Source organism: Lacerta agilis, chromosome 2 (assembly GCF_009819535.1).
Source record: "Lacerta agilis isolate rLacAgi1 chromosome 2, rLacAgi1.pri, whole genome shotgun sequence".
Classification (NCBI taxonomy): domain Eukaryota; kingdom Metazoa; phylum Chordata; class Lepidosauria; order Squamata; family Lacertidae; genus Lacerta; species Lacerta agilis.
The window spans coordinates 79,168,408-79,195,699 of record NC_046313.1 but is presented as its reverse complement, the minus strand read 5'-3'; the positions used below and the strand labels follow the sequence as shown (position 1 = coordinate 79,195,699).

The window sequence follows — 27,292 nt, the reverse complement described above, 5'->3', positions numbered from 1 at the left end:
ATTATTTGCCTATTCTCTAAAGATGTATCAGTGTGTACAACTAAACACAAAAAGGCAGGCATATATTTTAGAAAACAGCACAAGATGGAATTACAATATTAGCAAAAATATAAGCAACGTTTATTGCATTGAACAAAATGGTTTGTTTATTTCTACCCGAGTCATTTTCCCCTTGTCGAAACAGCTTACTGTATCCATTTTCTGCCTCAGGTGATATTTGGACTCTGCTTCCAAAGTTTCTTTCAGTTTCTTCTTGAAAGCTATCTGTTCATCTTTAAATGAGAGAAATAATCAGTGTAATGTCTCTCTGGCTCATTCTGGATGTCATAATATCCATTGTGACAGTGGATCTGGCAGGAATAAGCCTGGGCCAGGATCAGTCCTCCCTCTCTGTCATGGCAGCACAGAGATTGAAAGCTTTTGTTTCTGTGTTTTGCTTTGTTTTTTGCTAACTGCAATGTAGCTTTATGTGGTGCTGGTTCTAAACAAACCAGTTAAGATTAACCAGTTTGTTAGGTTTGGATGACATGACTAGCTACAATTAATCAAAAGCAGAAAGAAAAGTTTCCAAGCTCCTTGCAGGTGCACCAGGGGAGGGGAGGAGTAGTGCATAAATGCATGCCTCGCCTAGGCTTATTCCTGTCATGCTAAATCATGGTTTATTACAATGTGCAAACACAGCCACTAAATACAAATAACCACATTGCCAAAAGCAGAAATAAGAAGCTTTTAAAAAAATACAGAGTGGTAACCAAATGTGACCATCTGAAAACAAGGGAGAATGCATCAGCAGAACAGAGAGGGGTGAAATTTTCAATTATCTCTTCCTTCCTGGAGTATCTCATCCCCCTCCCCTCAAAAAATAATCTGCTCTGTGGGTCCCAACCCTCTAGAGGAGATTTAGGCTGCTGGGGGAACCAACCCTCTAGAGGAGACAGGCTGCTGGGGGAAGCACCAACAATTGCCTACCTCCCCTACCTTCCAGTTTAGTCCTTCCACGCCTTCCATTTGCACTGGAGTAAAGTTGCCTTTGGAACTTGCAATTTACTTCTAAACAAAGCATTCACACTAACTGACTGAATGGCGTCGCATCTAATATGGCCATAAGTGAAAATTTAAACAGTCACTGCGGTTCAGTCTTGTAGTTACATCAGTATAAAGGCTTATAAAAATTGCATATATTTTAGGTAAGTTATTTTTATTTGCTTGACACATACAACTAAGTGGGGAGAAATGAAAATGTTTAAACGTCAAGATCCTTTACTTTAAATATTGCATTAATAACACAAAAAACACCACTACCCTATAAAGCTTGGCTTGTAGATTGATCATATTCCACTCCCTTGTATACAGTTAACTACAGCAACAATATCTATTTGTAAAATGAGGTGGCTGTTTAACAATTAATTGTACACTATAGAAATGCAGTTAATTACACTGTACCTAGTTCCTTCTTCCACTGAGACTTCTTCGCATCCAATAAGGTTTTGTCCCTTTCTCTTTCTCCCAAAGCACTAAATATATCAGCTGGTTTCCACGAATTCCTGCTGAAGAAAATAAAAAAAGGTTTTAAAGCTCAGTTATTTACTTGTGTGACATTTTAATGCAATTTAGTATTTGTTGGGAGCCACCCAGAGTGGCTGGGGAAACCCAGCCGGATGGGCGGGGTACAAATAATTTATTTATTTATTTATTATTAAAGAAACTGCTAATCATATTGGGTTGACTCTAGATTTTGCTCTCCAGCTGGAAGTGGGGATGAGGCTACTTTTTCTGATTCTCCCCACCAGCCTCACCCAGCCTAGCAGTACTTAGCACCACCTCCCACCCTGTTCCAGAATGTTGAGGAGAGAGGAAATGGTTAAAGTTAGTTCCCGCTGTAGAATCTCTCCACTGCATGAAAAGCCCTCCTGGAAGGTGAAGTCTGAATCCAACCCTTTGAGAATGATAGAATCAGAGCTGGGAGACTCCAGACAGGTTCACATTGATATAATCCTTACAACACTTCCAACTGGGTACAGGGTATATAAAATATCTTATTGACTAGCTACAGTGGTACCCCGCAAGACGAATGCCTCGCACAACGGAAAACTCGCAAAACGAAAGGGTTTTGCGAGTTTTTAGTTGACTCGCGAGACGAATTAGTCTATGGCTCTTTTTCGCAAGACGAATTCGTCTGGCGAGATACCACTGTAAGCACCGGAGCCTCGCCGCGCCGCGTTTTAAAGCTGCAGCAAGCGAACAGCAGCACAGCTGTTCGCTCGTTGCAGCCTTAAAACGCAGCGCAGCGAGGCTCCGGTGGGGAGAGGCGGCGTCGGATCGCGCCCGGCCATCCAAAATGGACGTGATGGACAACACCCCTCCCGACCAGAGCCAAAGGGTAAGCCTTTACAGGTCCCTGTATGGCACGGCGCCGCGTTTTAAGGCTGCAACAGAGCGAACAGCAATGCTACTGTTCGCTCCCTGCAGCTTTAAAACGCGGCATGGCGCGGCTCCGGTGCGGGGGGGGCGGAGTGGGATCGCGCCCGCCATTTTGGATGGCCGGGCATGATCTGACGCCGCCTCTCCCCACTGGAGCCTTGCCGCGCTGCGTTTTAAGGCTGCAACGAGCGAACAGCTGTGCTGCTGTTCACTCGCTGCAGCTTTAAAACGCGTCGCGGCGTGGCTCCGGTGCCAGTCGGGAGGGGCCCCCGGACTTTCCCCCCCCCATAGGAACGCATTAATTAAATTTTAATGCGTTCCTATGGGAAACGGTGCCTCGCAAGACGAAATTTCCGCAAGACGAAAAGTCTTGCGCAACAAATTAATTTCATCTTGCGAGGCACCACTGTACTTGCGTAGTAATTCCCCACTAAAGAAACAGACTAAGGCTGCATTCCTAATCCCATTTACCTCTGAATACGCCCAACTGAATTCAATAGGACTTATGTCCGTGTACAAATGATTGGCATTGCACTGTAAATATTTGACTAAAAAATAAAGGACTAAATGAAACTAGTGTCTATGTTCATTTGCATAATATCCTCAATAACTGCGTCCAAGAGCATCTGATCATATGTAGTGTTCAAGTGACCAGTATGTATAGTTTGAGATATAGGATTGTGTTCAACATAGCGCTAAGGAGATCATTCTATCAGCACAAGCATTTCTGCTTGCCCGACAGAATGCTCTCCCCTCTCCTCTCCCTGCATGCTGTTTAGGGTGTTTGCCCAACCTTCCTCAGTAGATTTGGGGAGGAGATGGGAGAAACTCCCATTGCACTAGTGGGCATCCTTGCACTGGCTTCTGTTAGCACGAGTTAGATGGCAAAGCCCCATAGGATTTCATGCAAGTATTCCTGTATCATTCTATAGGGCTGGGTGCTATATACCGTATTGGCCCGAATATAAGCTGCACCTTTAAAATTGGAGGGGGGAAATGAAAAAAAAAAGAAAAATACCCAAATATAAGCCGCTCCATTCCTCACTGCTGCTGGCTGCATAATGGGCAGGGGGGAGCTGTGCTGTGTTGCCAGCAGCCTTTCCCCTTCCTCACTCTCTCCCTTCCCGGCCTTGGGGTAGAGAACAGGGGAGTACACGTGGGGCGGGCGCTGCTTCACTGTGCTCCTGGTGCTGTTGGACTCGCACTCCTGGCTGCATACCATAAAGTTGTGAATATAAGCCGCACTTAAACTTTTCACGGTCAGAATTTGGGGGGAAAGTGTGGCTTATATTTGGGCCAATATGGTATTATGCTGTGTGAAAGGGTCTATCCACTGTACATCATGAAGCATTCTTTTTTCAAAGCATTCATATTATTAATTTTTTTAAAAATAATCTGAATTTGAGTTTAAAAGACCTACATACGCGATAGCTTTCTGTTCGGCCTGCTTGGATATTCCTTGGTTTTTGTTTGAAATGAAACTATGTTCACTTGGAACAGATGGAACTTCACCAGCCTTTTGGAGTAATCCCATTATGTTTTCTTCTGTGGTCTGATCAGCAGGAATGTTGCTATCTGCAGTGCTTGTTACTGGAAAAGAAAAAGTACCATTGAAAATTAATGCTGTGGTAGATTTTGTCCTTATTTCCTATCCTATGTACAACCCTTTCAGAAACTATTAAAAGTCAGCTAAAATACATTTAGTGTTACACCCAATGTTGCTGTTTTTACTTAATGGATATATCCTTAAATCCCTTTTCTGATGAAACTGATGCCAGGACTTCTAACCATATTTTACTTGTAAATGAAACACTGGTGCATTAATGTGTTTTTGGAATATTCAGCATACTTATGCCTGTGAAACAACTCAGTTGCTTTTTAAACTCTGAATTTAAATTCAGAAAAATTCAGAAAAAAATCCTGAATTTAAATTCAGAAAAATGGAAAAATTCAAGTACATTACATTGCCATCTATTGTGAACGGCACATAAAAACAGAGGCAGGGACCTAATCCTTCCCATTTAATGGTGTAGATTATTGCAGGAAAGCCTGCAAAATATGGACCAGCTCTGAAGTTGAAAGCAGGCACAAATATAAACTAGATACTATTTTCATCACAAGTGTAAAGTACCATTAAGCCCTATGAATGGCTAGTTGCAAACCTAGAGCCACTTACTTGGGAATAAGTCCCACTTAACACATGGGAAATACAGCTGATTAGACAGTAATTTGACTGTATTGTAAGAATGCATTTTCAGACCTTTCTCCAACCTAGCAAAATTTTGTGTCAGTCAGAATCTGGTAAGGTAGGAAGCACAAGGTATATTAGTTGGTACTGAGAACTTTCATGATTTAACTTGGTTGGGAAAGACCTATTTTATAGCAATTAGAGATTCACAGAAATAAGAGCAATATTTTTTAAAAGTTTACACCAAAATGAATTCAGATAAATGCAAATAACTTCTGAAAACCAGTCTCTACTATATTATGAATAATTACAGTACAAATTAGATAATACAGTATTCGATATCAGACCTTTAGGAGGACATCACAATAAAAATCAAACTGCATTAAGATCTAAATTTAAATGAAACACGACTTCTTTCCTAATCCCAAACAATGGACCATATATTTCACTAAATAAATAATATGGATATGAGAACCACTGAAAAGCCATTCAACAATAAAATAATTTTCCACTTTTTAATCCAACAGTGGCTTATTTGATCATTTTATTTTGATGTAAGCATGTCATTACTTTCCAAGCATCAGGCTTATTTTAAAGTAATCAGAAAATAATTTGGTTCTGTGTAGAAAATAAATATCTTACTTCTTTTTTCCTTCTTTTCATCCTGAAGCTGAGAGGTTCCTGTAGTTGCTTCTTTTACAGCCAACAAAATCTGTTCAAGCTGCTGCTGTGTTAAACATACCAAATTGTCCCTTAGCTCCTCGACAGAAACAGGATGTTTTTTGAGCTTCTTGTTTGATTCCGGAGGTTTCTTAATTGAAATTCTGGTGTTACCTGGCTTTGCAGTTGTGTTGTCTTTTTGAGTGATAAAAGTGTTGTCTTTATTGCAAGGTTCTTTGGATGAATCCTTAGTAGATATCAAAGTTTCACTATTTTTCCCATCTTTTGTCAGGGACAGTCTTGATCCCACTTTCTGTTTCGTAAAACATTCACTCTTTTCACAGGAAGTGTGCAATGATTTCAGAATATGCCCATTCTGTTTTGTTCTCAAAGCATGTTTAAATGTTTTGTTTTTATTACACATCTGTTAAGACAACAATAATAAGCTTATTAGAATATCCTCCCAAAACTGAAACTGCTTTCCTAAGCCATGCTAATGAAATGGTTTTTAGTTGTTCCAGCCAAGGAAGTAGGTCTGCTCTTGAAAAATTAATTTTAGAATTACAGACTATTTCAAAGAAGGCTGTACTGGAGAAACACAAGAGGTTCTAGCAGAAATTTCTTTAATCTGTTTTTCTCACCTCAATACTAAAATAAATGCTATCATGTGAACTAATTTAAAGGCCATTTGACCAGAGCCCAACGAAACTTACAAGTAATTCTGCATGCCCAAGAGGGCTTTAATTGGGGGTTTCCAAAAAACCATCCAATTCACGCAACTGGAGGGGCTGTCAAAAGCAGTTTGTGATATGACATTAGAGACTGACTTTACATAGGGAATGCAAAATCAGCTTACGCAAAAGAAAAAGTACACTTTTAAGAAAACTTACCTTTACACTTGGTTTGGATTTACTCACTGTGAAAGAAAAATACATAAGAATGAGAACAAGGTCTAGGACAATGTCAGCTTATAACAGGGGAAATGATATCAGCTGGAAAAAATATCAGTGGCAGTGTGGCTAAACCCCTTATGTGCAAAGAGAACAAGCACTAGATGAAGTGCTCCACTGCTCATTTGTCCCCTCCTCCTCTTACTTTTGTGCTCTAACTTAAGCATTAAGCTACATTAAACCAGAGTCCCAGTCATGTCCGAGCCAGAGAAATCTGGCTTAATGCCAGCTAACAAACCAGGAAAATAAGCCAGAATTGGTTAACTCACGCTTATTCTCAATAACTATGAAGGACTGTAATCTTAACACTTTTGTAAAATTCCTGTACACCCAAATTAATTATTACTTTATTTATTATATTTATTTGTCTCTCATTTTTTTTTAAAAAAAATCACAAAGCGACCTACATTTTTTTTAAAATAAATAAATAAATCCAAATACTGGTGAATACTGGTCTCTACAGCCACAATAGGCACTGCAATCTTGCAACAGTTTTACTTCACCCCCCAAAGGTGCACTCCTCCATTGTCTCCTGAGACAAATGGATGCCAACAATACTATGTGTGACTGTTAGTCCGCCTAGGCCAGAGTTGTCTAATCTTGACGGGCACTGCTCTTCAGTTTCAGACATAAAGCCTGCTATACAATTCTTTTAACTGGAAATGCTAGGGACTGAACCTGGGAGCTTCTGCGCACAAAGCACATACTCTACCATTGAACTATAGTCACTACCTGAGAACTGCACCTGTTGTGTTCTGTGGATTGTGGCCAGTGTCTTCACAAGGCCTATGTGCTGGTGTAATCAAACCACAGTAGTTTGTGGTTCGAATAGAACATATCTCACACATGTATTTAAAAGTCTGTTATGAAATTCATTTTGTCTATACAAAGACTGTAGTAAATCTTAATATTGACCATTATACATAGAAGTAATCATACCACAAGGTGCCACTATCAGTCTAGGTTTTCCATCCAGTATTTCAGTTTCAAGCTTTAAACCATCCCTGTAATATAAAAGAAAGTAAAACGTGTCTATAATTGCAATTTTGATGGGGAAAGACAGAGCATAATTTTTAAACAGTAATCATGAACCAATGACACCCATTTCCAATTTAAATATTGTCACAACAGTAAAGATATAAACACTGCCATCAAACGAAACACTGCCATTAAAGAGCAAAAGGGAGAAGATGGAAACTTGATGCACCTTATAAGCAAATGTGGGCACATGGAGTAGCACAGGAAACCCCCTCCAACACAGCACCACCATCTGAGACTACTGTAGCCACTGTAACGTCATGCATTCTAGGCCCAGCCAAGTCAACCAGGTCAGAGGGTGAGAACTTTTACAGGGGGGCTCTATGATATTCCCTTCCTGGCACAAGTTTTGAGACGGCTCATCTGTTTTCCTTCACTTTTAATTGAAAAGTTTTGTTCCAAAGTCTGTTTCCAGAGGATTTATTGGGCATTTACTGAATTGTATACAGTAAATCCACAACTTACACACATTTAAGATGTGCACATTCAGCTTTATGCATGTGGTGAAAATAAATAGGGAGCAGAAAGCGGGTGGGTGTCTGGGGGAAAAAACTTTGGGAATCCCAACTGCCACTGAACCCAATGTGTATTGACTATACATTATTTTGGCTTTAGGCACAATCCATGGAACATAACCCCACTTAAGTTGCTGGCTTACTTATTTAAATTCTGCAACTTGTTTTTTATGTTTTAAATTTTATTAGAAAAAATTATATGTTATATGTAAGCCAGCTTGGTAGGGCTAGTCTTGAAAGGCTGCTTAGAAATACTGAAAATAAAGGACATCATGTTCAGTGGTAAAGAAACCCACTGGTTGTAGCTCCAATCCATTTCCCAGCATAACTCATCCACCAGGGTGACCATCCCTAAACCAGGCATGAAACCAGATTATAATAGAAAAGAGGGGCTGCAACCTGAACTCCCCAGTTGTGGTATAGTGGTTAAGAGCAGTGGACTTGTAATCTGCTGAACTGGGTTCGATTCCCTGCACCTCCACATGCAGCTGCTGGGTGACCTTGGACTAGCCACACTTCTCTGAAGTCTCTCAGCCTCACTCACCTCACAGAGTGTTTGTTGTGGAGAAGGGAAAGGAGATTGTGAGCCGCTTTGAGACTCCTTAGGGTAGTGATAAAGCGGAGTATCAAATTCAAACTCTTCTTCCCACCCCCACCTCATGGACCATTTTGACAGATGGGCAGAGCCACCAACCAGTAAATCACCCAACATTACCATGAAGTCAGATGAGGTAACGTCAAAGGAAATAATGGGAGTGTGCTCCCTATTCTTTTATTTCTTCCTTGGATTCAAACTGTGCTGGCAAAGGAAGATCCAAGCACCACTTGCAGCAGCAATGACCTCCACTTGGTAACTCTGGTCAGCTGCAGGCTTGTAGTCAGCATTGAATATGAATTCAGGGATGAATGCAAGTCTCATTTGCAACTGCTATTTGCTCCACTTTGGAACCTGCATCAGTTGGGAGCTCCAAGTGGAGCTGATTATTCAACGGTCTACATTTGGTGCCATATTTAAAAGGAGGAACAATTCTGAGCACACTCTAATGCTCCTGGTTGTTCCCTGCTGCTGTAGTGTTACCTGCCCCACACCTGATGTTAGGTGTGATGTCAGATGTGTACGGCTTGGGCCATCAATGACTGAAGGTTTTCCTCCATTAACTGCTGCTCACCAGTTCCCAAGTTGGCAACCTTACACATAACAGCCAAAATCCAGCACGGGTATTAGGCATATCTAAATAGATTTATTTTAATGGCCTCTGGGATATCTAGCTGTGTTAGGTTGGGGGTAGTGAAACATAAAAAAGCCTGCTGCATCAGGTCAAAGTCCCCATGTAGTCCACCATGGACAAACATGGGAAGTTTGCAAGCAGAACCTGAGCACATTATTATTAGTAGTAGTAGTCAGTCAGTCAGTTTTATTACGGCAAAAGCCAGCAGCACAGAAAATCATAAATCCAAACAGAGAAAAATCGGCAACAACATCACCAGAGATAAAACAATTACACAATTACAATTAGTAGTAGTAGTACAGTAGTAGTATTATACCACCATTCATCTGAGGAGCTCAGGGTAGTTCACAGTATAAAAATACAAGATAAGAACAAAAAAGAAACAATATAAACAGAAAAATAAACAAAACAAAGCAATAACCACCCTTCCCCACAAACGCATTTAGAAGGATATAGGATGTATCCCCACTTGCAATTCAAAAAAAGTGGAATTCAGAGGCAATTTGCCTCCTACAGTGGAGGTAAAATACCGCCATCATGGCTAGTAACCATTGGCAGCTTTATCCTCCGTTAATTTGTGTAATCCCCTTTTAAAGCCACCCGACCTGGTGGCCATCCCTACATCCTAGCTGGTTTTTATAGCAAATGAGTGTTAAACTTTAGGTCTTTAGAGGTGGGCGCTTTAAAAGACACGCGCCTGTGTGTGTGTGTGTGTGTGTGTGTGTGTGTAAGGGAGAGAATCGCGTGTGCTGGGGGAGTTGGAAGGCAACCCGGACACAAAGCAGGAGATCCTGAAGCTCCTACAACACCCATCCTTTGTCCAGGTGTGCTCGCAGTAACTGGCGGCTGAATAACCTCGTCGGTTATTTCATGGGTGGGAGGGTTCAGGTTCTGACGTCCGGGGATTGTGCCTCGTGCCCCCCCTCGAGAGGTTCAAAAGGAAGTCTCTCCGTGGTGACCACAATGAGGGAGCCACGTACATGACACACGCGACTGCCAGCCACCCACCGACCCACCCACCCAGCCAGCGCAAGAAGAAGAGGGCTCTTCTTACCCCAGATTCATGGCTCTTTCCTCCGCTCTGTACGGCATGCACAGAAACCCAGGAGCGACTCAGCAGCAGGGCGGCAGGGGGAGGAAGCGCACAGAGCAGCCCCTCGGGGATGCTGAACCTGGGCTGATCCCTGCTTAATGTGTGTACGTCGGTTGCTGCTACCGCACAATGAGAGGGGAGCTGATAGGGCCAGGGCCGCTGCGGACTTCTCGCCAATGAGCTGTGCTCACACTCAGCGGGTCGCGCTGCCTGGCTGCGAGGCATTGTGGGAGTTGGAGTCCGGCCGAATCTTGAGGGCTTCTTCTCCTCCCCTCCTTTTCGCCCGCTTTCCCTCCCGCTCTCGAGTGGCGCTCCCGACGCTCTTGGCGCGTCGAAGGGGAGGCGGAGACAGCAATAAGCCGTTAGGAGGCGCGCGTGTCTCTCCCTCCCCCTCCTTGGCGGGGCCGAACGTTCCTCCCAACGGTGACCTGGCACCATTTCGCTCCTCTCGGCGAGTCATGTTGTGCTCCAGAGGGTTGCTTGCGACCAGTCTTTCCCTCAGATGCATATAAATAAATAACGACAAATCACGTCTCTTCTGGTTCTAGGCAACGTCTTGAAAATGTTTAGTTGCCAGTGGTGCCGAGGACTGAAATAATAGAATCAGGAACGAAGCCTAACTTGACAAAAAATTACTACTACTGTATCATGATTGTCATGGCTGTATTGGGCACTTTTGTGCATGTTAAACGGTTAAGTGGTTCAGCACAGCTTCTCTGATAAATCTCTGTTGTTACCCCTAAAGGTCCCCCCCCACCTTACATCACCACTTGGAATTCAAAATGCATTGTGCAAGTAGCACCTTTTATAAAATACGTTTAGAAAAGATGCAAAATGCTCTTTCTACAAGTGTACTCCCAAGTTCCCACAAACAAGTAATTGGGACTGCTGAAAGAGGCTATGGGAAAGTTGAGCAAAGGTGTATGTGGAAATTATGCAGAAAACAAAATAGCAATTTATTAAAAATAAAGAGTATGGTTAGTTGATTCTGTAAATTGGCAAAAGTAAACAAACCCTGCTACCCGTAGCACACTCAGAGGTTTGAACATTATCCAGAGCCACGCTTACTTTTTTTGTCACAGCATTGTATCTTCTCAACCACCACCAGGGCCTGAAGCCACCACCAGCTCTGCTATGAAACCAGGTGCTTCCTTCCATTAGCAAGCATTATATATCAGGATGCATCACAGGAAGGAAGAGAAAGGATACAGGCCCACCATACTCTAGCCAGGTTTCTCCCACCATCAACTGTCACCTGGCAGCCCTGCAGGTTGCTGTATCAGAGGATGGAAGAGAAGGAAACGGGTGCTAGCAGCTCTTATTTATTACTTTTAAATTTATTGGTTGCTGTTTTAAAACCAAGGCAATTCAAAGCAATTTGCAATATATAAACAAACACACATTAAAACCAGCTTCAAAGAAAAAACATAGAAAAACCTAACAATCCTGCTTGTAAAAGGCACAATTAAAACAAGATGGTCTCTGGCCTCAGCAGCCTCAGCTTTTGTAGCTGGAGTCAGTCAGGGACCTGCCCTTTCATACCATGTGGAAAAAGGCCTGCAAGGCGGGGAGCAGGTCTTCCAGGACTCACAGCCAATATGGTTAAACAGATTTTTGAGGCAGATTGACTTTTCTTTAGAACCAAGCTGCAAGTGAGCTCCAAAGAAAGGAGAGGAAGGCTATGGCTGAGAGCAAAAGAGACAAGTCCCTTGGTGACTGAAATAAAAACAGTTAATGAGACCCTTGAGGGATGTGTTTGCAAGCCAAAGAGCAGCTTCGTAGCCTTGTGTGCTGCTCCCTCTGTGAGTTCCAACAGGTGCTTGCAAGGCTTTGAGTTGGATGTGTTTCCAAAGCCATCTGATCCCAATAAAATTCTGGGAAGAAGTACATAGAAATGCACCAAAGAGAGGTGACAATTTGCAGATGCCTGCTGATACTTCAATTAGTAGTCTATGTATTATTGTAATATCCTGCTTTCCTGGAATCATCTTCCATTCCTTTTTGTTTGCTTGCTTCTCTGTACATTGTCAAGTGTAAAAAAATATTTTTCCTTTTATTTAGATTTTATTTCTGAAATAATAATAATAATAATAATAATAATTTATTATTTATACCCCAGCCACTCTGGCTGGCTTCCAACAAAATATTAAAATACAGTAGTCCATCAAACATTAAAAGCTTCCCTAAAGAGGGTTGCCTTCAGATGTCTTCTAAAAGTCTGGTAGTCATTTTTCTCTTTGACATCTGGTGGGAGGGCTTTCCACAGGGCGGGTGCCACTACCGAGAAGGCCTTCTGCTTGGTTCCCTGTAACTTGGCTTCTCGCAGTGAGGGAACTGCCAGAAGGCCCTCGGTGCTGGAACTTAGTGTCCGGGCAGAACGATGGGGGTGGAGACGCTCCTTCAGGTATACTGGACAAGAAGCCATTTAGGGCTTTAAAGGTCAGCACCAACACTTTGAATTGTGCTCGGAAACATACTAATAGCAAATGTAGGTCTTTCAAGACCGGTATTATGTGGTCTTGGCGGCCGCTCCCAGTCACCAGTATAGCTGCCACATTCTGGATTAGTTGTAGTTTTCGGGTCACCTTCAAAGGTAGCCCCACATAGAGTGCATTGCAATAGTCCAAGCAAGAGAAATATTTCATTTCTTCATTCATTGGTTTATTTCTATATCCCTTTATGGCCCAAAGGCCCCCAGAGCAGTAAACAGATTAATACAAGCCACACACCCCAAAATGCAGCTCCCCAGCACTCTCCCTTTCCTTTAGAAGCCATATTGACTCACATTCACCTCCCTACACCCCGGCCCTCAGCTGCTCCAAGTGTCTCACCTTGGAGCAAGGCCACCCACCAACAATTGCTCAATTCCATATGTGTTACATTGCAAAAATAAGCCTGTAGTTCTCACCACTCAAACTAGGGAGCAGGTCCCATTGAACTCTAAGAAGTACTGCTGAGTAAAAGTTCTCAAGACCTGCAATGTAAAACATGGATGGCTTTAATCCTCATGAAATGTATCTGAATCTTTTAAAACTGGCTGAACCCTTTGTTAAAGATAATAATGGAACTAGAAGTTAGAAGGTTAACACTTAACGGAATCCACATTTTAATTGATCAGTTTGCTTGTAAACAGATTGCACAGTACTTTAAGAAGAGCACATAAATATATTATGTATCTGAAAACTAACGAAAATGTGAGTCCAAGGGCTATTTTTAAAAGGTCTGGTTTACAGACAGATGCTTAATCTCTTGCTATCTTTGTTTCAATCAGCAGGTGGCAGAAGATTCAAGGATATTCTGCACATTGGAAGGAGGATAATAATAGAATCATAGAATAGTATGAAAGCACTGACATTTTAAAATGTTTTTCAAAATAATTTTTAGTATGAGTTAATAGCTCCAACTGACTAAGATGAGGGTAATTTCATAAAGGAATATTATTTAAACACTCCTATGTGGTATTCTTTTTGAAAGTGAAACCTCCACTCTGAGTCTGCAGGAAATACTTTATGGATTGTTCACTGCAATAGCCTCATGTAAATCCATACAAACATCTACTATTATGAGTGGGCTCAAAATCCAAATGGTTGGGGGGGATTCAAAATAGCTAGTCTGTTTTCCATATAAAACAGCACAGTTTATTCCACTGGGGTAAAATGTAATAAGACACATCATTGGCATCTCTTTACTTGTATGCCAGAAGAATGTGCCCGAAACAACTCACCACATATCAAATGAACAGCAATGAATTTAACCATTCAAAAGACAAGGCCGTTTAGGGCTTTAAAGGTCAGCACCAACACTTTGAATTGTGCTTGGGAACATACTGGGAGCCAATGTAGGTCTTTCAAGACTGGTGTTATGTGGTTTCGGCAGCCGCTCTCAGTCACCTGTCTAGCTGCTGCATTCTGGATTAGTTGTAGTTTCTGGGTCACCTTCAGGTAGCCCCACATAGAGCACATTGTAGTAGTCCAAGTGAGAGATAACTAGAGCATGCAACACTCTGGCGAGACTGTCTCAGCCTGCGTACTGTTGATAATTTTCCAGGCAGACCAGAGCAACTGACATGCCCCCCCAGTTGGCTCACTCACCACCGGCCGAAGACTGCCGGTCAAGTTCCGATCCCTGGAGCAGCAGAAATCAGGGGCCTAGTCTCCAGAAAGCTAGGCACCAGGGCCGTCTCTTCCATAGGGGCTGGTGGCGCGCTGCGCCAGGGCCCCGGGCCCCCCAGGGGCGCCCCTGTGAGCCCACCGGCATACCGGGCGCCCCCTCCCCAACCTGCCCCCACTGGCAGTCGGTCGGGCTGAAAGCCAGCCGCCCTCGCCTCATGGAGCCCTAGCTGGAGCGCTGGAAGCCCGAGGGGCGGCCAGCGTGGGAGGGAGGCGGGCGCAGAGGTGGTACGCCGGGGGCGCCAAGGGATCGCCGCGCCACGGTGGCCGATCCCTCTAAGACGGCCCTGCTAGGCACGCCTTCAGATTCCATTTCACAGCAGAAGTGGCACAACAGAGGCTGATATGAAAGTTTTAACAAGCATTTTATTAAACAAACAGCAGGACAAAGAGATGTACACATTCAATTTCTTCCATGTCCTGAGGTAAAAGAGAAAGAGCTAACTTCTACATGGAAGTTTCCAGAAGCACAGAGAGAAGCATAGACATGTAACAAGCATGAGTCACATGTCTACTCTTAAGGTGGAATGGAATATTAAAACATGTACAAGATGGAGCTGATAAACAGCTGCCCTGGACACAGAATTGACCTGCACCTCCATGGACAGCTGTGAGTCCAAAATGACTCCCAGGCTGTGCACCTGGTCCTTCAGGGGCACAGTTATCCCATTCAGGACCAGGGAGTCCCCCACACCTGCCCACCCCGTCCCCCCCAAACAGTACTTCTGTCTTGTCAGGATTCAACCTCAATCTGTTAACCGCCATCCCTCCTCCAACCGCCTCCAGATACTCACACAGGACCTTCACCGCCTTCACTGGTTCTGATTTGAAAGAGAGGTAGAGCTGGGTATCATCCGCATACTGATGAACACCCAGCCCAAACCCCCTGATGATCTTTCCCAGCGGCTGCATGTAGATGTTGAAAAGCATGGGGGAGAGGGCAGAACCCTGAGGCACCCCACAAGTGAGAGCTCAGGGGTCTGAACACTCATCCCCCACCACCACTTTCTGAACACAGCCCAGGAGGAAGGAGTGGAACCACTGTATAACAGTGCCCCCAGCTCCCAGCCCCTCTAGATGGTCCAGTAGAATGTTATGGTTGATGGTGTCAAAAGCCACGGAGAGATCCAGCAGAACTAGGAAACAACTCTCACCTTTGTCCTTAGCCTGCTGGAGATCATCGACCAGTGTGACCAAGTCAGTTTCAGTCCCATGATTTTAGCCTAGGTTATGAGCACAATAAGGGACGTGGGTGGTGCTGTGGTCTCTAAACCACAGAGCCTAGGGCTTGCCGATCAGAAGGTCAGCGGTTTGAATCCCCGTGATGGGGTGAGCTCCCGTTGCTCGGTCCCTGCTCCTGCCAACCTAGCAGTTGAAAAGCACGTCAAAGAGCAAGTAGATAAATAGGTACCGCTCCAGTGGGAAGGTAAACAGCATTTCCGTGTGCTGCTCTGATTCGCCAGAAGCGGCTTAGTCATGCTGGCCACATGACCCAGAAGCTGTACACTGGCTCCCTTGGCAAATAAAGCGAGATGAGTGCCACAACCCCAGAGTCGTTCGTGAGTGGACCTAATGGTCAGGGGCCCCTTTACCTTTACCTTTATGAGCACAATATTTCAAGTAAGCCTTTTTTAAACAAGCAGGTGCTGCATGGAATAGCCAGCAGTGTTGAGTCTATCTATATACGTGCCAGAGTCTTACAAGTTCACGAAGCTATAATGAATTCCTGTTGTCACTTTTTGAGCTGCAAGAATATTTTGGGAGAAATCTATCCGCCTCTGAAAGAAATGCAAGCGTTGCAGTGCCAGCTTCGACAGTTGTGAACACCACAGTAGGTCCTCATTCCATTAAAGGCCTTGTCTTGCACATTTTGTTGTTTGATATTTTTCTTGGCAATGCTGCCTGATTACATACTGGGAAACGGAAATCTAGTAGTGAGGAGTGAAGAAGTCAAAACTAAATTGCCCTTATAATCTCTCCTGAAACATCCTCTGCACAAGAAGCTGATTAAGTGCTGACATGGCTAGCTCCAAGAAACTTCCATTCCTGTAACTCAGTTGACCACCAGAAGAGAAATGTAAAAAAATGAAAAGAAACTTTCTTCAATTAATCTGAAGATGAGTATTAGTAATCTCACAATGTTCTAGTAAAACTTGATACTCTGGAATGTAAAATTCAGATCCAAACAGATTAATGATCAAAGGTCTAGAATCCAAGCATTATGAGAAATGGTGAAGTGACTGAGAACTTGGAATAACGGGAGGGAATCTTAGATTGTCAGGGGAGGATGCTTCTTCGCATGTTAAACTTCTTTGTTAGGTTGGAGGAGAACAAAGGCTTGATTACCTAGTCTCTCCCAAGATGAGCTAAGCCTGGCAGGATAGCTTACTCTATGGTCTTAACCCATTCATGCATTAATTAGACTTAAGCATGTTGGTTATATGAGGCTGGTAATCTCACACTTTGGCACCAGACAACTTCATGTAGTACCAGACTTGTGGGAAGGAAGAAAAGAATGAGTGGGGAAGCCAAATACAATATCAAGGTCTGCTCCTGTTTCAACCTACCCTGGGCCAATGGATACTTATCTGCCCTGTGAGGTTGCAGTACCCCATATATGTCCACTCAACCACTTCAGTCTTCAGAACTGGCACTGTTACAGGTGCCACATAATACATCCTCTGCATTTGTAAGAAATTGACTTTTAGTGTGGCAGCACCTGAACCTTAGAACCTTCTGCCAATTGCCACCAGGCAGGCATCTTCATGGCAGTCTTTTTGGCACCTGCTATAAACTTTTTTGTTTAGACAGGTTTACCCAGATATGTGGATTATTGATGTGTACTTTATTTTTAGTTCATACTTATTTTACTTTTTTTGAATGCTTTAAATACTTGTTTTTAATGGTTTTTACCAATAATTTAATTGTTTTATTCTCTTTGTCAATGGGTTTGAGATTGTAAATAATAAAATTCAAAATCAAGTGTTGTATAAGCTTTATGAAATAACTAACTAACTAACTAGGTACAAGAGAGAGGAAAGCAGGCAAAGACAATATCACAACCTGTTCCAGCCAGACTGCTCCACCCACAGGCCAACTTTACATTTCATATAATTGGTTTTAGTACTTTTAAAATTGTAAACAGCCTTGGGTGCTTGGGCAGAAAGGTGGTATATAAATGCAGTAAACAAACATTTGGCATTAATACAAATTTGCTCTGAGATCCTTCATCCAGATACAACTCAGCTATAATTGCAGAGGAAGACAACAAACAGTTTCCCATCTTCCTGGCACTGGTTTATATTCTGGTTTGGAATGCTGGAGTTAGCTTTTAGGTGACATATTAAAATTACACATACGAGCTCACTGGACACAAAGCAATAAATTCAAAGGACAGTAATTTGCAAATATCAAATACAGAGAAAGTTATTGAGCAAAAAGCCAGAGCAATTGCTTTCTGCTATCTGGCATCTTTCCACATTAATTCAAGGATATAAACAGAAGATCTCCTGACTCTAACTGAAAATACAGTTTTAGAAATATACTCCTGTTTCACTGTGCTCTTTGTATCAGATCCAATGAAAGTTAATTGTACCTGAATGGAACTTAAGTTAGTTGTGACCAATTTAAGCCTCTGATGGTTTAAATGGGACTCGGCTGCAACTCATTTTCTGGGGCTTGGGACCACATTGTTCTTCTTCTTGGCTGATCTCATGTTAATCTGATTAGGGGAAATAGCAGAAAATAATGTGACAGCACTTTACCCTTCTGTCCAAAGACGAGGCCAGGAAAGTTTCTTCCTGACTTGATTCTGCAGAATGAGCTATAGAGCAGAAGGCCAATATTGCTGCCGCAGCTTCTCAAACCTGGCTCCATCCCAAACCAGAGCTTGATACTAAATGGTTTTTGCATGCAGAATCAGCCAGTGTGGCTTTTTCTCCGGTCGATTTTGATATCACAGTAGCTAGGGAAATGTCAATAGTTGAACTGGGTTTCTGTATTCCAATCCTTCTGCCCAGATACAAAGCCAGCAATGTGACCAAATGTCCTAGCTGTCTGCAATCTGATTCTGTGCATTCAAGATGTACACGTTAAACTAGCCTATTCATGAAACATGGTAAAAGTTTTTCATATTTGGTTTTTCAGCAGGGGGTGGCAAATTATTAAACAATATTTTCATACTTCCAACATGATATCCATAGTGCCTTCCATATGCTGTCACTTGGATTTTGCTGATCAGAACATTTCCTCTTATGTATTTTAGTTTTATATAGAAAACCGACACAAACAGATATCTATTCCCTTCAGATTCCATGCCAGAGATGGACAGTTGTGGAACCAATTTTACTGTTTTGAAACTCTGAGGGAGAAAATTGGAATACATGCAAGTACATGCCTCATTCAGAATCAATGGAGGGTACTAAGTCTGATTTCAGTTCAAGATTGCATGCTTCGTTCTTCACAGGAAGGACCCACACATCTGTTTAACCAATACAAAAGAAATGTTTTGCTTTCCAAGGGTGGTGCACGGTGATCATTATTAGTAGAACTAGACAGAGAGAAACTAATCAAGGGTTTATCATTTCTGTACCTCTTCTGACCCTTAATTACAGATTTGTAGAAATGTGTATGTATTTTCTTTTCTTGTAGAGGCCAATGAATATTAGCAGACCTATTTTTGTTCTAAGCATTCACTAAAATTAATTGTTTGTGTATGTTGTCCTTTTTTCATGTCCCATACCGCTACAACCAACTTGGAATCAGTTTAGAGTTCCCAATTATTATTTTTTGTTAAAATGTTTGCTTTTGTTAGAGAAACAATGTGGGGGGATCTTTGTCAGTGAAACAGTGTAATAATCAACAAAAGGACTACAGTGGAACATTGGTTCTTGAACTTAATCCATTCCAGGAGTCTGTTCCACTCCCAAAACCATTCAAAAACCAAGGTGTGGCTTCCGATTGGCTGCAGAAGCTTCCTGCAGAAGGACATTCAGCTTCTAAAAACATTGGAAAACTGGAACACTTACTTCTGGGTTTTTGGTGTTCAGGAGCCAAAACGTACGAGTACCAAGGTGTTCAAGAACCAAGGTACAACGGTATAATGAGGCCACTGATTCTTCCCATCATTGAGAGAAAGTTGGCCACTGTGTGATGGGGTTTCTGGGAAACTCATGGATTCATTAATGTTCTGGGCACTGTGACGTATACTTCTGTTGCCATCTGGGCATTCACATAGGGGCAGGGAGAAAATCATGCTGGAACTGCTGCAGTTTCCACAACATCTATACTTAATTCATAAAATTTGTATACCACTTGATCATAAGAATGAAACGTCAAAGAAGTTCCTCATATGCATCCTCCACTGATGCTATTTCTCAGAACTGACTGTGCACACATATTTCCCCGTTTCCCCTGTATATTCTGTGTTGTTGTTCTTCACCCCTTCTTGCTTGCGCAGATTCCTCTGCACTTTGCATGCAGTAATGCAGTAATGAAAATTGCAAGATGCGTTGAGGCCATATTGAGCAGTGTATCTTGATGTTCAGGATATTCCTATCTTGATATTTAAATAAATATCAAAAAGTTTTCTTGCCCAAAAGTGGAAATTACAGGAATTACCAACGGCAGATGAAGATGGTGGAATATGCTGAACTTGCAAAACTGACTGGCAGGGTCAGAAACCAGGACGACTCAAGGTTTCAAAGAGATTGGAGTAAATTTGTGGAGTATTTAAGATCGAACCGAGGAAGTTTAAAAACACTAGTAGGATTGGAACAAACCTTTAACATAGCTTAATAGATTGAAGTGGTAGAAACTGCGAGATGAGAATGGACTAGAAAACCTGCTGATGAGAGGGAGGGGAGTCGTAGCTCGGCAGAGCATAGATTTATGTATGTATGTGTGTAGTTGTTTAATTGGATGTAATTTGATTTAATTGGAAAATAATAAAAATTATTATTAAAAAAATATCAAAAAGTTGCTGTTCAAGATCTCTTTGGGGCAGATTTAGACAGATTATTATTAGTATATATTAAATTTATGCACTGCCCTTCATTAAGAGATCTCAGGGCGGTTCACAGAATAAAATACAAGATAGAACCAAGTAAATAATTAAACCAAATAAATAATTTAGTATTTCCTAATAAAACATAATGGAATTTTTTCACTGCATGTCAAGATGCTTTTTTAATATTAGTTAATCAGGAGACAGAGAGACAGAGAAAGAGAGATGTTTAAATTTCATTTTGGGCGCTGATGACTTATAACCTATAAAATGATTCATAGCAAAGCCATGTAACTGGATCAAATGAGCCATTTTCTGATGCCAAGTAATTGATTTGGTAGAATTTAGGTGGATTTCCTCACATAAGGATAACCTTGGGAGACTGTCTTCTGCTATATAGATTATGTGAAGGCAATAATGGAATAAACACAGATAGATTCTCATCTCCGTTGGGAACATTCCAGTTGTGGTTCTCAACAGAGCTGAAGGAATGCCCCAGGGGTCTTCTAATGTAAACTTCCTAAAATCTAAAATAAGAAAAAAGCGTAGATTAGTTACTCTTTGAAAGTCCTGTATTTCAGCAATGCACTACATAGTGAATATGACTTATTTATAAGAGGCATAAGATCAGGGCAACCTGCCTACCCCCTGTGATCCCACCAAAATGTTAATAATACCATAAATTGACTGCTTCATAAAAAAAAAAAGATTTGAGTTGAATGGCTTTTCCAGCTGCCTGTGCTGAAAAATACCAGGCCTGGATAAGATCATTTTTTTATTTGCTTAATTTTATTTAAATCAATTCACCATATATGCTGCGAGTGACCCTGGATCTAGCTTGAAGTTGGGAGGCAGAGGGCTGTAAGGAGCCAGTCTGGACAAGATGAGGAAACCAACCTCACTATGGACCACTGCCCTGCCAGCATGGTGGCAGTGATCTGACTGGAGGGTCACAACCGGGACAGAGTCAGGAAGGGGCAATGCTTTGTCAAGAGAGAGGAGGGCAATTCAACAGAGACGGTCAGGAGACTGGTGGGACTTATGGTATTTGTGAAGTGCAGACACCACTCCCACCTCACACAGCTCAGCGAATTGGGTCATCATTAGCTCTGGGATGCTATGCCATGGGAGCCTCTCCACCTTCCCCTCCAAAGGGTCTGCTTCTTGTTTCTTCGTACAGGCCAGATTATTTCCTTTTCTGTCTCTAGTGAAGTAACAGAGATGGAACACATGTATTCTTTGACATTTTGTCATTAATTTTTGCCACAAAGTGGCCCAGGGGAGTTAACAAGTGACTTGAATATGGGGCAGAGGTGCCATATCTGCATCTACATACAGGAACTGTATGTTTTGTAAGGAAATTTATAAGGAAATTACACCAGAAAACGAGCTACAGCTTGTGTAAGATACTATCTGTAAACAGACCTGTGCATGTACCGGTAGTTCTTTTCCTCTAGCCAATATCTGAGTACAAAAACATTATTAATGTTAATTGCAATTTGTGGTCTTAGAAAATTCCTTCTGCAGTTTCTTCTATTAATTATAAAAGCATTCAAAGGCTGTCTTTAAATCCTCAAAGACTCTGAACAGCACACTTGTAGATTTGTTTACTAAAGCTAAGAATTACACTGTAAGTGACCAATAGCAAAACAGTAGCCCATTGTGTAGTAACTCAGTCTGATTAATGGCACCTCTTCAGAGAAAACACTTCCAGTCTCTACCCACTCATCTAGTTTAGCAGTAAATGCATCGTGTAAAATCTCACCAGAATGTCAATTAATCAAATTGCTTTGTAGGTCTGTAATTCTTAGAAATAAGAACTACAGCATTCAAGTTCCAGCCATGGAGAAGTGGGATGGGGAAGAGCTACAGAATGGGTGAAATAAAAGTTTGATAAGTATAGGAACCGGGGCTCAGTGTTTGGATCTGTCTGTGACTGCCCTGAGTGGTGAAGCACGGAAAAGTGGTTGCAGCATCTGCACAAGCAGTAAGTTACCCTCAGACCCCACTCACTTAGGCTGACCATTGGGCCCTGGACAGGAAAAACTATCAGAGTGTTTCCTGTCACCTGAGCATCAACACCATTGTCTGCTTTGGTGCATCTTTTAGTTATCCTTCAGTCCTGACATCATGGGTCCTGTCTCAAAGTTTTCCCTTCAGTCCTTACTTCTGGCTTCATCACACAGCTCTATTGCCAGCTACTCCTTGATTTTGGTCTTGACTGTTCTTTGACTCCGGTTCCTTATGTGACCGTCAGCTCTGACTTTCCTTGGCTCAACATGTACAGGTCACTTGCCTACAAGCCAACCCTGACAAATAGTTATCTAATAACTCAGACACTGAGCAGCTTTCTGGATGCTATCACATAGATGCAATGAAGGAGAAGCATTATTTCTCTGCAACCACCAGTGACACAGTATAGGCTCCGATATGAGCTCTTACTTATGTTCAGCTGGATTCATCATGTGTTTTCCGCCAATACTGCTTAAGTCCTGTCATTTCATTGCGCTTAGCTCCAGGGTAAACTAAGGGCACAGCTGGGCTACAGCTAGCAGCAGAGGCACCCAGGAACAATTGTGCTTATTGCATGCAGGGGCGTAGCAAGGTAAATTGGTACCTGGGGGCAAACATTTTTTTGTCACCCCCCCCTCCAGGCATGGAAAGGTCAGGTGGTACCCAGTGCGGAAAATTTATTGTCAACCCCCCCATTGACACCCCCCCCGCAAAAATGGTTTTACGTTATTTCATATTTTCTTACAAAGAAATAATAACAAGTAATAATAAAAAATCTTATTTATATCCCACCCTCCCCGGCCAAAGTCGGGCTCAGGGTGGCTAACATCAGATACATAACATTGGTATAAAATCAAACAATAATTAAATTACCTCCTAAAAACATCTCAAAATCAAATTAAAGTCTAATTATATGGCTTTCCACAGGGATAGGGTTGGGAACAGTAAGTGTTCTCTGAACTGAAATTTCAGCCTTTATGACATAGGAAAACAGCCAAGTAAACAGCTATTTTGGTGGAGGAGGGTCAAGATATTAACCACTATGAGGTTGCCTTGAGCCCAGGCTGGGTCGTAGCACTTTATTGCCCCCTACAGCCTTGGAGGTAACATACTGGATTATTCAATACTTGGACTGCTCAATACTTGGGACTGCTAAAAAGCACTTTATCAATCCTTGCCGTATAGGAGGGAATCTAGGGGACTGCTAAAGGATATGTATGGATAAGAGCACATTATCCCCCTCTGTTGCTCCGAAGGCAAGGTATTGGACTGTCTAAAGCGTTGAGTTGGAAAATAGCACTTTATCGCCCTCTGCTGTTTAGGAGGCGGTGAACTGAATTGAACTGAATTGACCAAAGCCGTGGATTGCTTGAGGCACTTTACTGCGCCTGAACTGATGGAAAATAATTGAACTGACTGAAGCACTTTACTGTCTTTGGTTGCTTGGAGGAAAATGAACTGGATTAGTGGCAGCTTGGGATTTTTGTAAACGCCTCGTCGCTCTTTGGTGTATTGGAGAGAAGGAAACTTCTAAGATCAAGATCATCTGCAACAACAGCACTGAATGCTAGTAAATGGTAAACTCAGAGCACCTGATTGGGACAATTAATGAGTAACTTGTAGCATTGGACTGGATGAATTGGATCAAATGATATGTAACTGGAAATAGTTATTGTGATCAACTACCTCCCTTTTGAATAACCTTTTTCTCCCCCCCTTTTTTTTTCTTTTTTTTTCTTTCTCTCTTTCTTTCTTCTTCCCCCTCCCTAAATTTTTATTTTTTCCCCCACCCTTTTTTTTTTTTTTTTTTTTTTTTTTTTTTTTTCTTTTTTTTTTTTTTTTTTTTTTTTTTTTTTTTTTTTTTTTTTTTTTTTTTTTTTTTTTTTTTTTTTTTTTTTTTTTTTTTTTTTTTTTTTTTTTTTTTTTTTTTTTCTTTTTTTTTTTTTTTTTTTTTTTTTTTTTTTTTTTTTTTTTTTTTTTTTTTTTTTTTTTTTTTTTTTCTTTTTTTTTTTTTTTTTTTTTTTTTTTTTTTTTTTTTTTTTTTCTTTTTTTTTTTTTTTTTTTTTTTTTTTTTTTTTTTTTCTTTTTTTTTTTTTTTTTTTTTTTTTTTTTTTTTTTTTTTTTTTTTTTTTTTTTTTTTTTTTTTTTTTTTTTTTTTTTTCTTTTTTTTTTTTTTTTTTTTTTTTTTTTTTTTTTTTTTTTTTTTTTTTTTTTTTTTTTTTTTTTTTTTTTTTTTTTCTTTTTTTTTTTTTTTTTTTTTTTTTTTTTTTTTTTTTTTTTTTTTTTTTTTTTTTTTTCTTTTTTTTTTTTTTTTTTTTTTTTTCTTTTTTTTTTTTTTTTTTTTTTTTTTTTTTTTTTTTTTTTTTGTTTTTTTTTTTTTTTTTTTTTTTTTTTTTTTTTTTTTTTTTTTTTTTTTTTTTTTTTTTTTTTTTTTTTTTTTTTTTTTTTTTTTTTTTTTCTTTTTTTTTTTTTTTTTTTTTTTTTTTTTTTTTTTTTTTTTGTTTTTTTTTTTTTTTTTTTTTTTTTTTTTTTTTTTTCTTTTTTTTTTTTTTTCTTTTTTTTTTTTTTTTTTTTTTTTTTTTTTTTTTTTTTTTTTTTTTTTTCTTTTTTTTTTTTTTTTTTTTTTTTTTTTTTTTTTTTTTTTTTTTTTTTTTTTTCCTTTTTTTTTTTTTTTTTTTTTTTTTTCCTTCCTCTCTCCTTTCTTTTTTTTTCTTTTCTTTCCTCGTCTATTCTATCTTTCCCTTTTTCCAATTTTTTTTTCTCTTTTTTTTTCTCTCTCTCTTTTTTTCTTTCTCTTCCCCTTTCTCTCTTTCCCTCTCTTCCTTTCGTTCTTTCTCTCCTCTCTTCCCTACCCTTGCCGGCCCGATTTCCCTGGCTCCCTTCATACCCAAACAATTGAGTTATATTGAGGTGTTATAGGATGCAAGATTAATAGAATGTCAACTAAAAAGAATACTGTACCACTGCAAAGCAGAAAAGGGTCAGGGGTGGAGTCAGAGATGGCAATGGATATAAAAGAATTAATGTTAAACCTCAGAAAAGATATATTTGACTTAAAACAGGAACTGAAATTGGAAATCGGAGAAATTACAAAAAGAAATGAAGAACAATTTCAAAAAATGGGGGAAAAATTAGATCAAAACGTTATGGCCACTGAATCTCTATCAAAACAGGTAGAGGACTTGGCACAGAAAAATACAGAACTGAATGCAATGGTACAAGAGCTAAAAGGGAAAACGCAAAGTGTGGAAGAAACCACAAAGAAATTGGGTAGAGAGGGAAAGGAGATAAGAAAAGAGGTCAATAAGACTAAAAAGGAGGTAGTGAATTTAAGATCAGAACATGAAACCATCTTAGATTCTATTGCTATGCTTCAGATGCATAGAAAAGAGAAAACATTGCGCCTAAGAGGAATTGTAGAAGAAGTGGGTGAGATGCTGGAGGGAAAAATAATCCCAGCATTGGCAAATTGGCTGGAGATGCAAGAATCAGAAATTTCCTCCAACATCGAATCCTTATATAGAACTAATTCAAAAACAGCAAAAGCTAATAAATGGCCATCGGACTGTCTTATTACTCTTAGAACAATGGAATTAAGAAACAAAATCTTGCAAACTAGCAATAAGAAAAAGTTGGTGATCCAGGGAAAAGAAATAGTGATATACAAAATTATTCCTTACAGATTGTTAAAAAAACGAGAAGTGTATAAACCTCTGGTAGAAGCTCTACAGAAAAAAAACATAAAACATAAATGGGAGTTCCCAGAGGGGATATCCTTCTCTTATAAGGGGATGAGGAAAAAATGTCTATCAGGTGAAGAAATGGAAAGATTCAGGAGAACATATAAGGGAGACTTCGGTGATAGAAAACAACAGGAAATAGAAATAGGAGAATTAGTGGAAGAAGAAGAATCCAACTAATTAATACCTTTTATTGAATAAAGTATATTAATAAATGAAAATAAATGATGGAATTGAAAATAGCATCGTGGAATATAAATGGGTTAAACGAGAAAAAGAAAAGGAATAAAATATTTCATGTGTTGGAAAAACAAAAAAACGACATCACATGTTTACAGGAAACTCACATCATACCAAACCATCAAAGATTGTTAACAAACAGAAAACTGGGTCAAGAATTTATTGCTTCATATAACAAAAAGAAAAGAGGAATAGTAATGTATGTACATTCAAAACTGGAACCGAAGCTTCTGTACAAAGACGACCAGGGGAGAATATTGTTGGTAGAAGTCCAAATTAAGGGAGAGAAATTGATTCTAACTGGAATATATGCCCCAAATGAAAAGAAAAAAGAATTCTACCAGGGGCTACAGGAGATATTACAGGAATACATAGGGGAGAAACTCATCATGATGGGCGATTTTAACGGGGTGGTGGAGCCCGAAATAGATAGATCAAAAAAAAGGGCGGATGTAAAACAAAATAGATTACCCAATTCCTTCTTTCAAATGGTCGACATCATAGGTCTATTCGACTCCTGGAGGTTCAAGCATCCTTCTGAAAAAGAGTTTACGCACTATTCCCACGCTAAAAAATCTGCGGGTAGAATTGATGCGATTTGGACAACAAAAGAACTATTGGGGGAGATTCATACAGTAGAAATCCATCCCAATATCATATCTGATCATAATCAAATCCAACTGATTATAAGAGGTAGACAGATAGGAGGTAGGAGATGGAAACTGAATGAAAGCCTTCTGAAAGACGATAAGACTCTGTCGCTGGCAAAGAAAACATTAAAAGAATATTTTCAGACTAATATGAATAACGAAGTCAATATAAAAACCGTATGGGAGGCGAGCAAAGCCGTTCTTAGGGGCTTTTTCATACAGCAGAACTCCTACCAAAAAAGAATAAAGGGAAAAAAGAAAATAGAACTCTGGGAAGAGATAAAAAACCAGGAAAGAGAATTATTTAAAGATCCAGATAATGAGACCATCAAAGAGAAAATAAAATTCCTTAAGATGCAATATGAAATTATATTGAATGAAG

The 27,292-nt window shown here is 40.3% G+C and overlaps 1 protein-coding gene across 7 annotated transcripts in view; it reads right to left on the bottom strand.

Annotated features, from left to right (window-relative positions):
- The window catches only part of CCDC66 (coiled-coil domain containing 66), a 41,501-nt gene extending 31,248 nt beyond the window's left edge, over positions 1-10,253 (bottom strand). For 2 of the 7 annotated variants that reach the window (XM_033140953.1, XM_033140955.1), the window contains exons 1-7: positions 10,056-10,250; positions 7,159-7,223; positions 6,160-6,185; positions 5,252-5,693; positions 3,846-4,011; positions 1,444-1,547; positions 157-272 (exon numbers count right to left, since the gene is read on the bottom strand). In XM_033140953.1, coding sequence (XP_032996844.1) covers positions 157-272; positions 1,444-1,547; positions 3,846-4,011; positions 5,252-5,693; positions 6,160-6,185; positions 7,159-7,223; positions 10,056-10,093 — 957 coding nt within the window. In that variant the 5' untranslated portion in view covers positions 10,094-10,250. Of the gene's footprint in view, positions 1-156; positions 273-1,443; positions 1,548-3,845; positions 4,012-5,251; positions 5,694-6,159; positions 6,186-7,158; positions 7,224-10,055 lie in introns of those variants that run through there. The other 5 variants (XM_033140952.1, XM_033140948.1, XM_033140950.1 and 2 more) reach the window with 5 other exon arrangements.
- Positions 10,254-27,292: the final 17,039 nt, after the last annotated feature.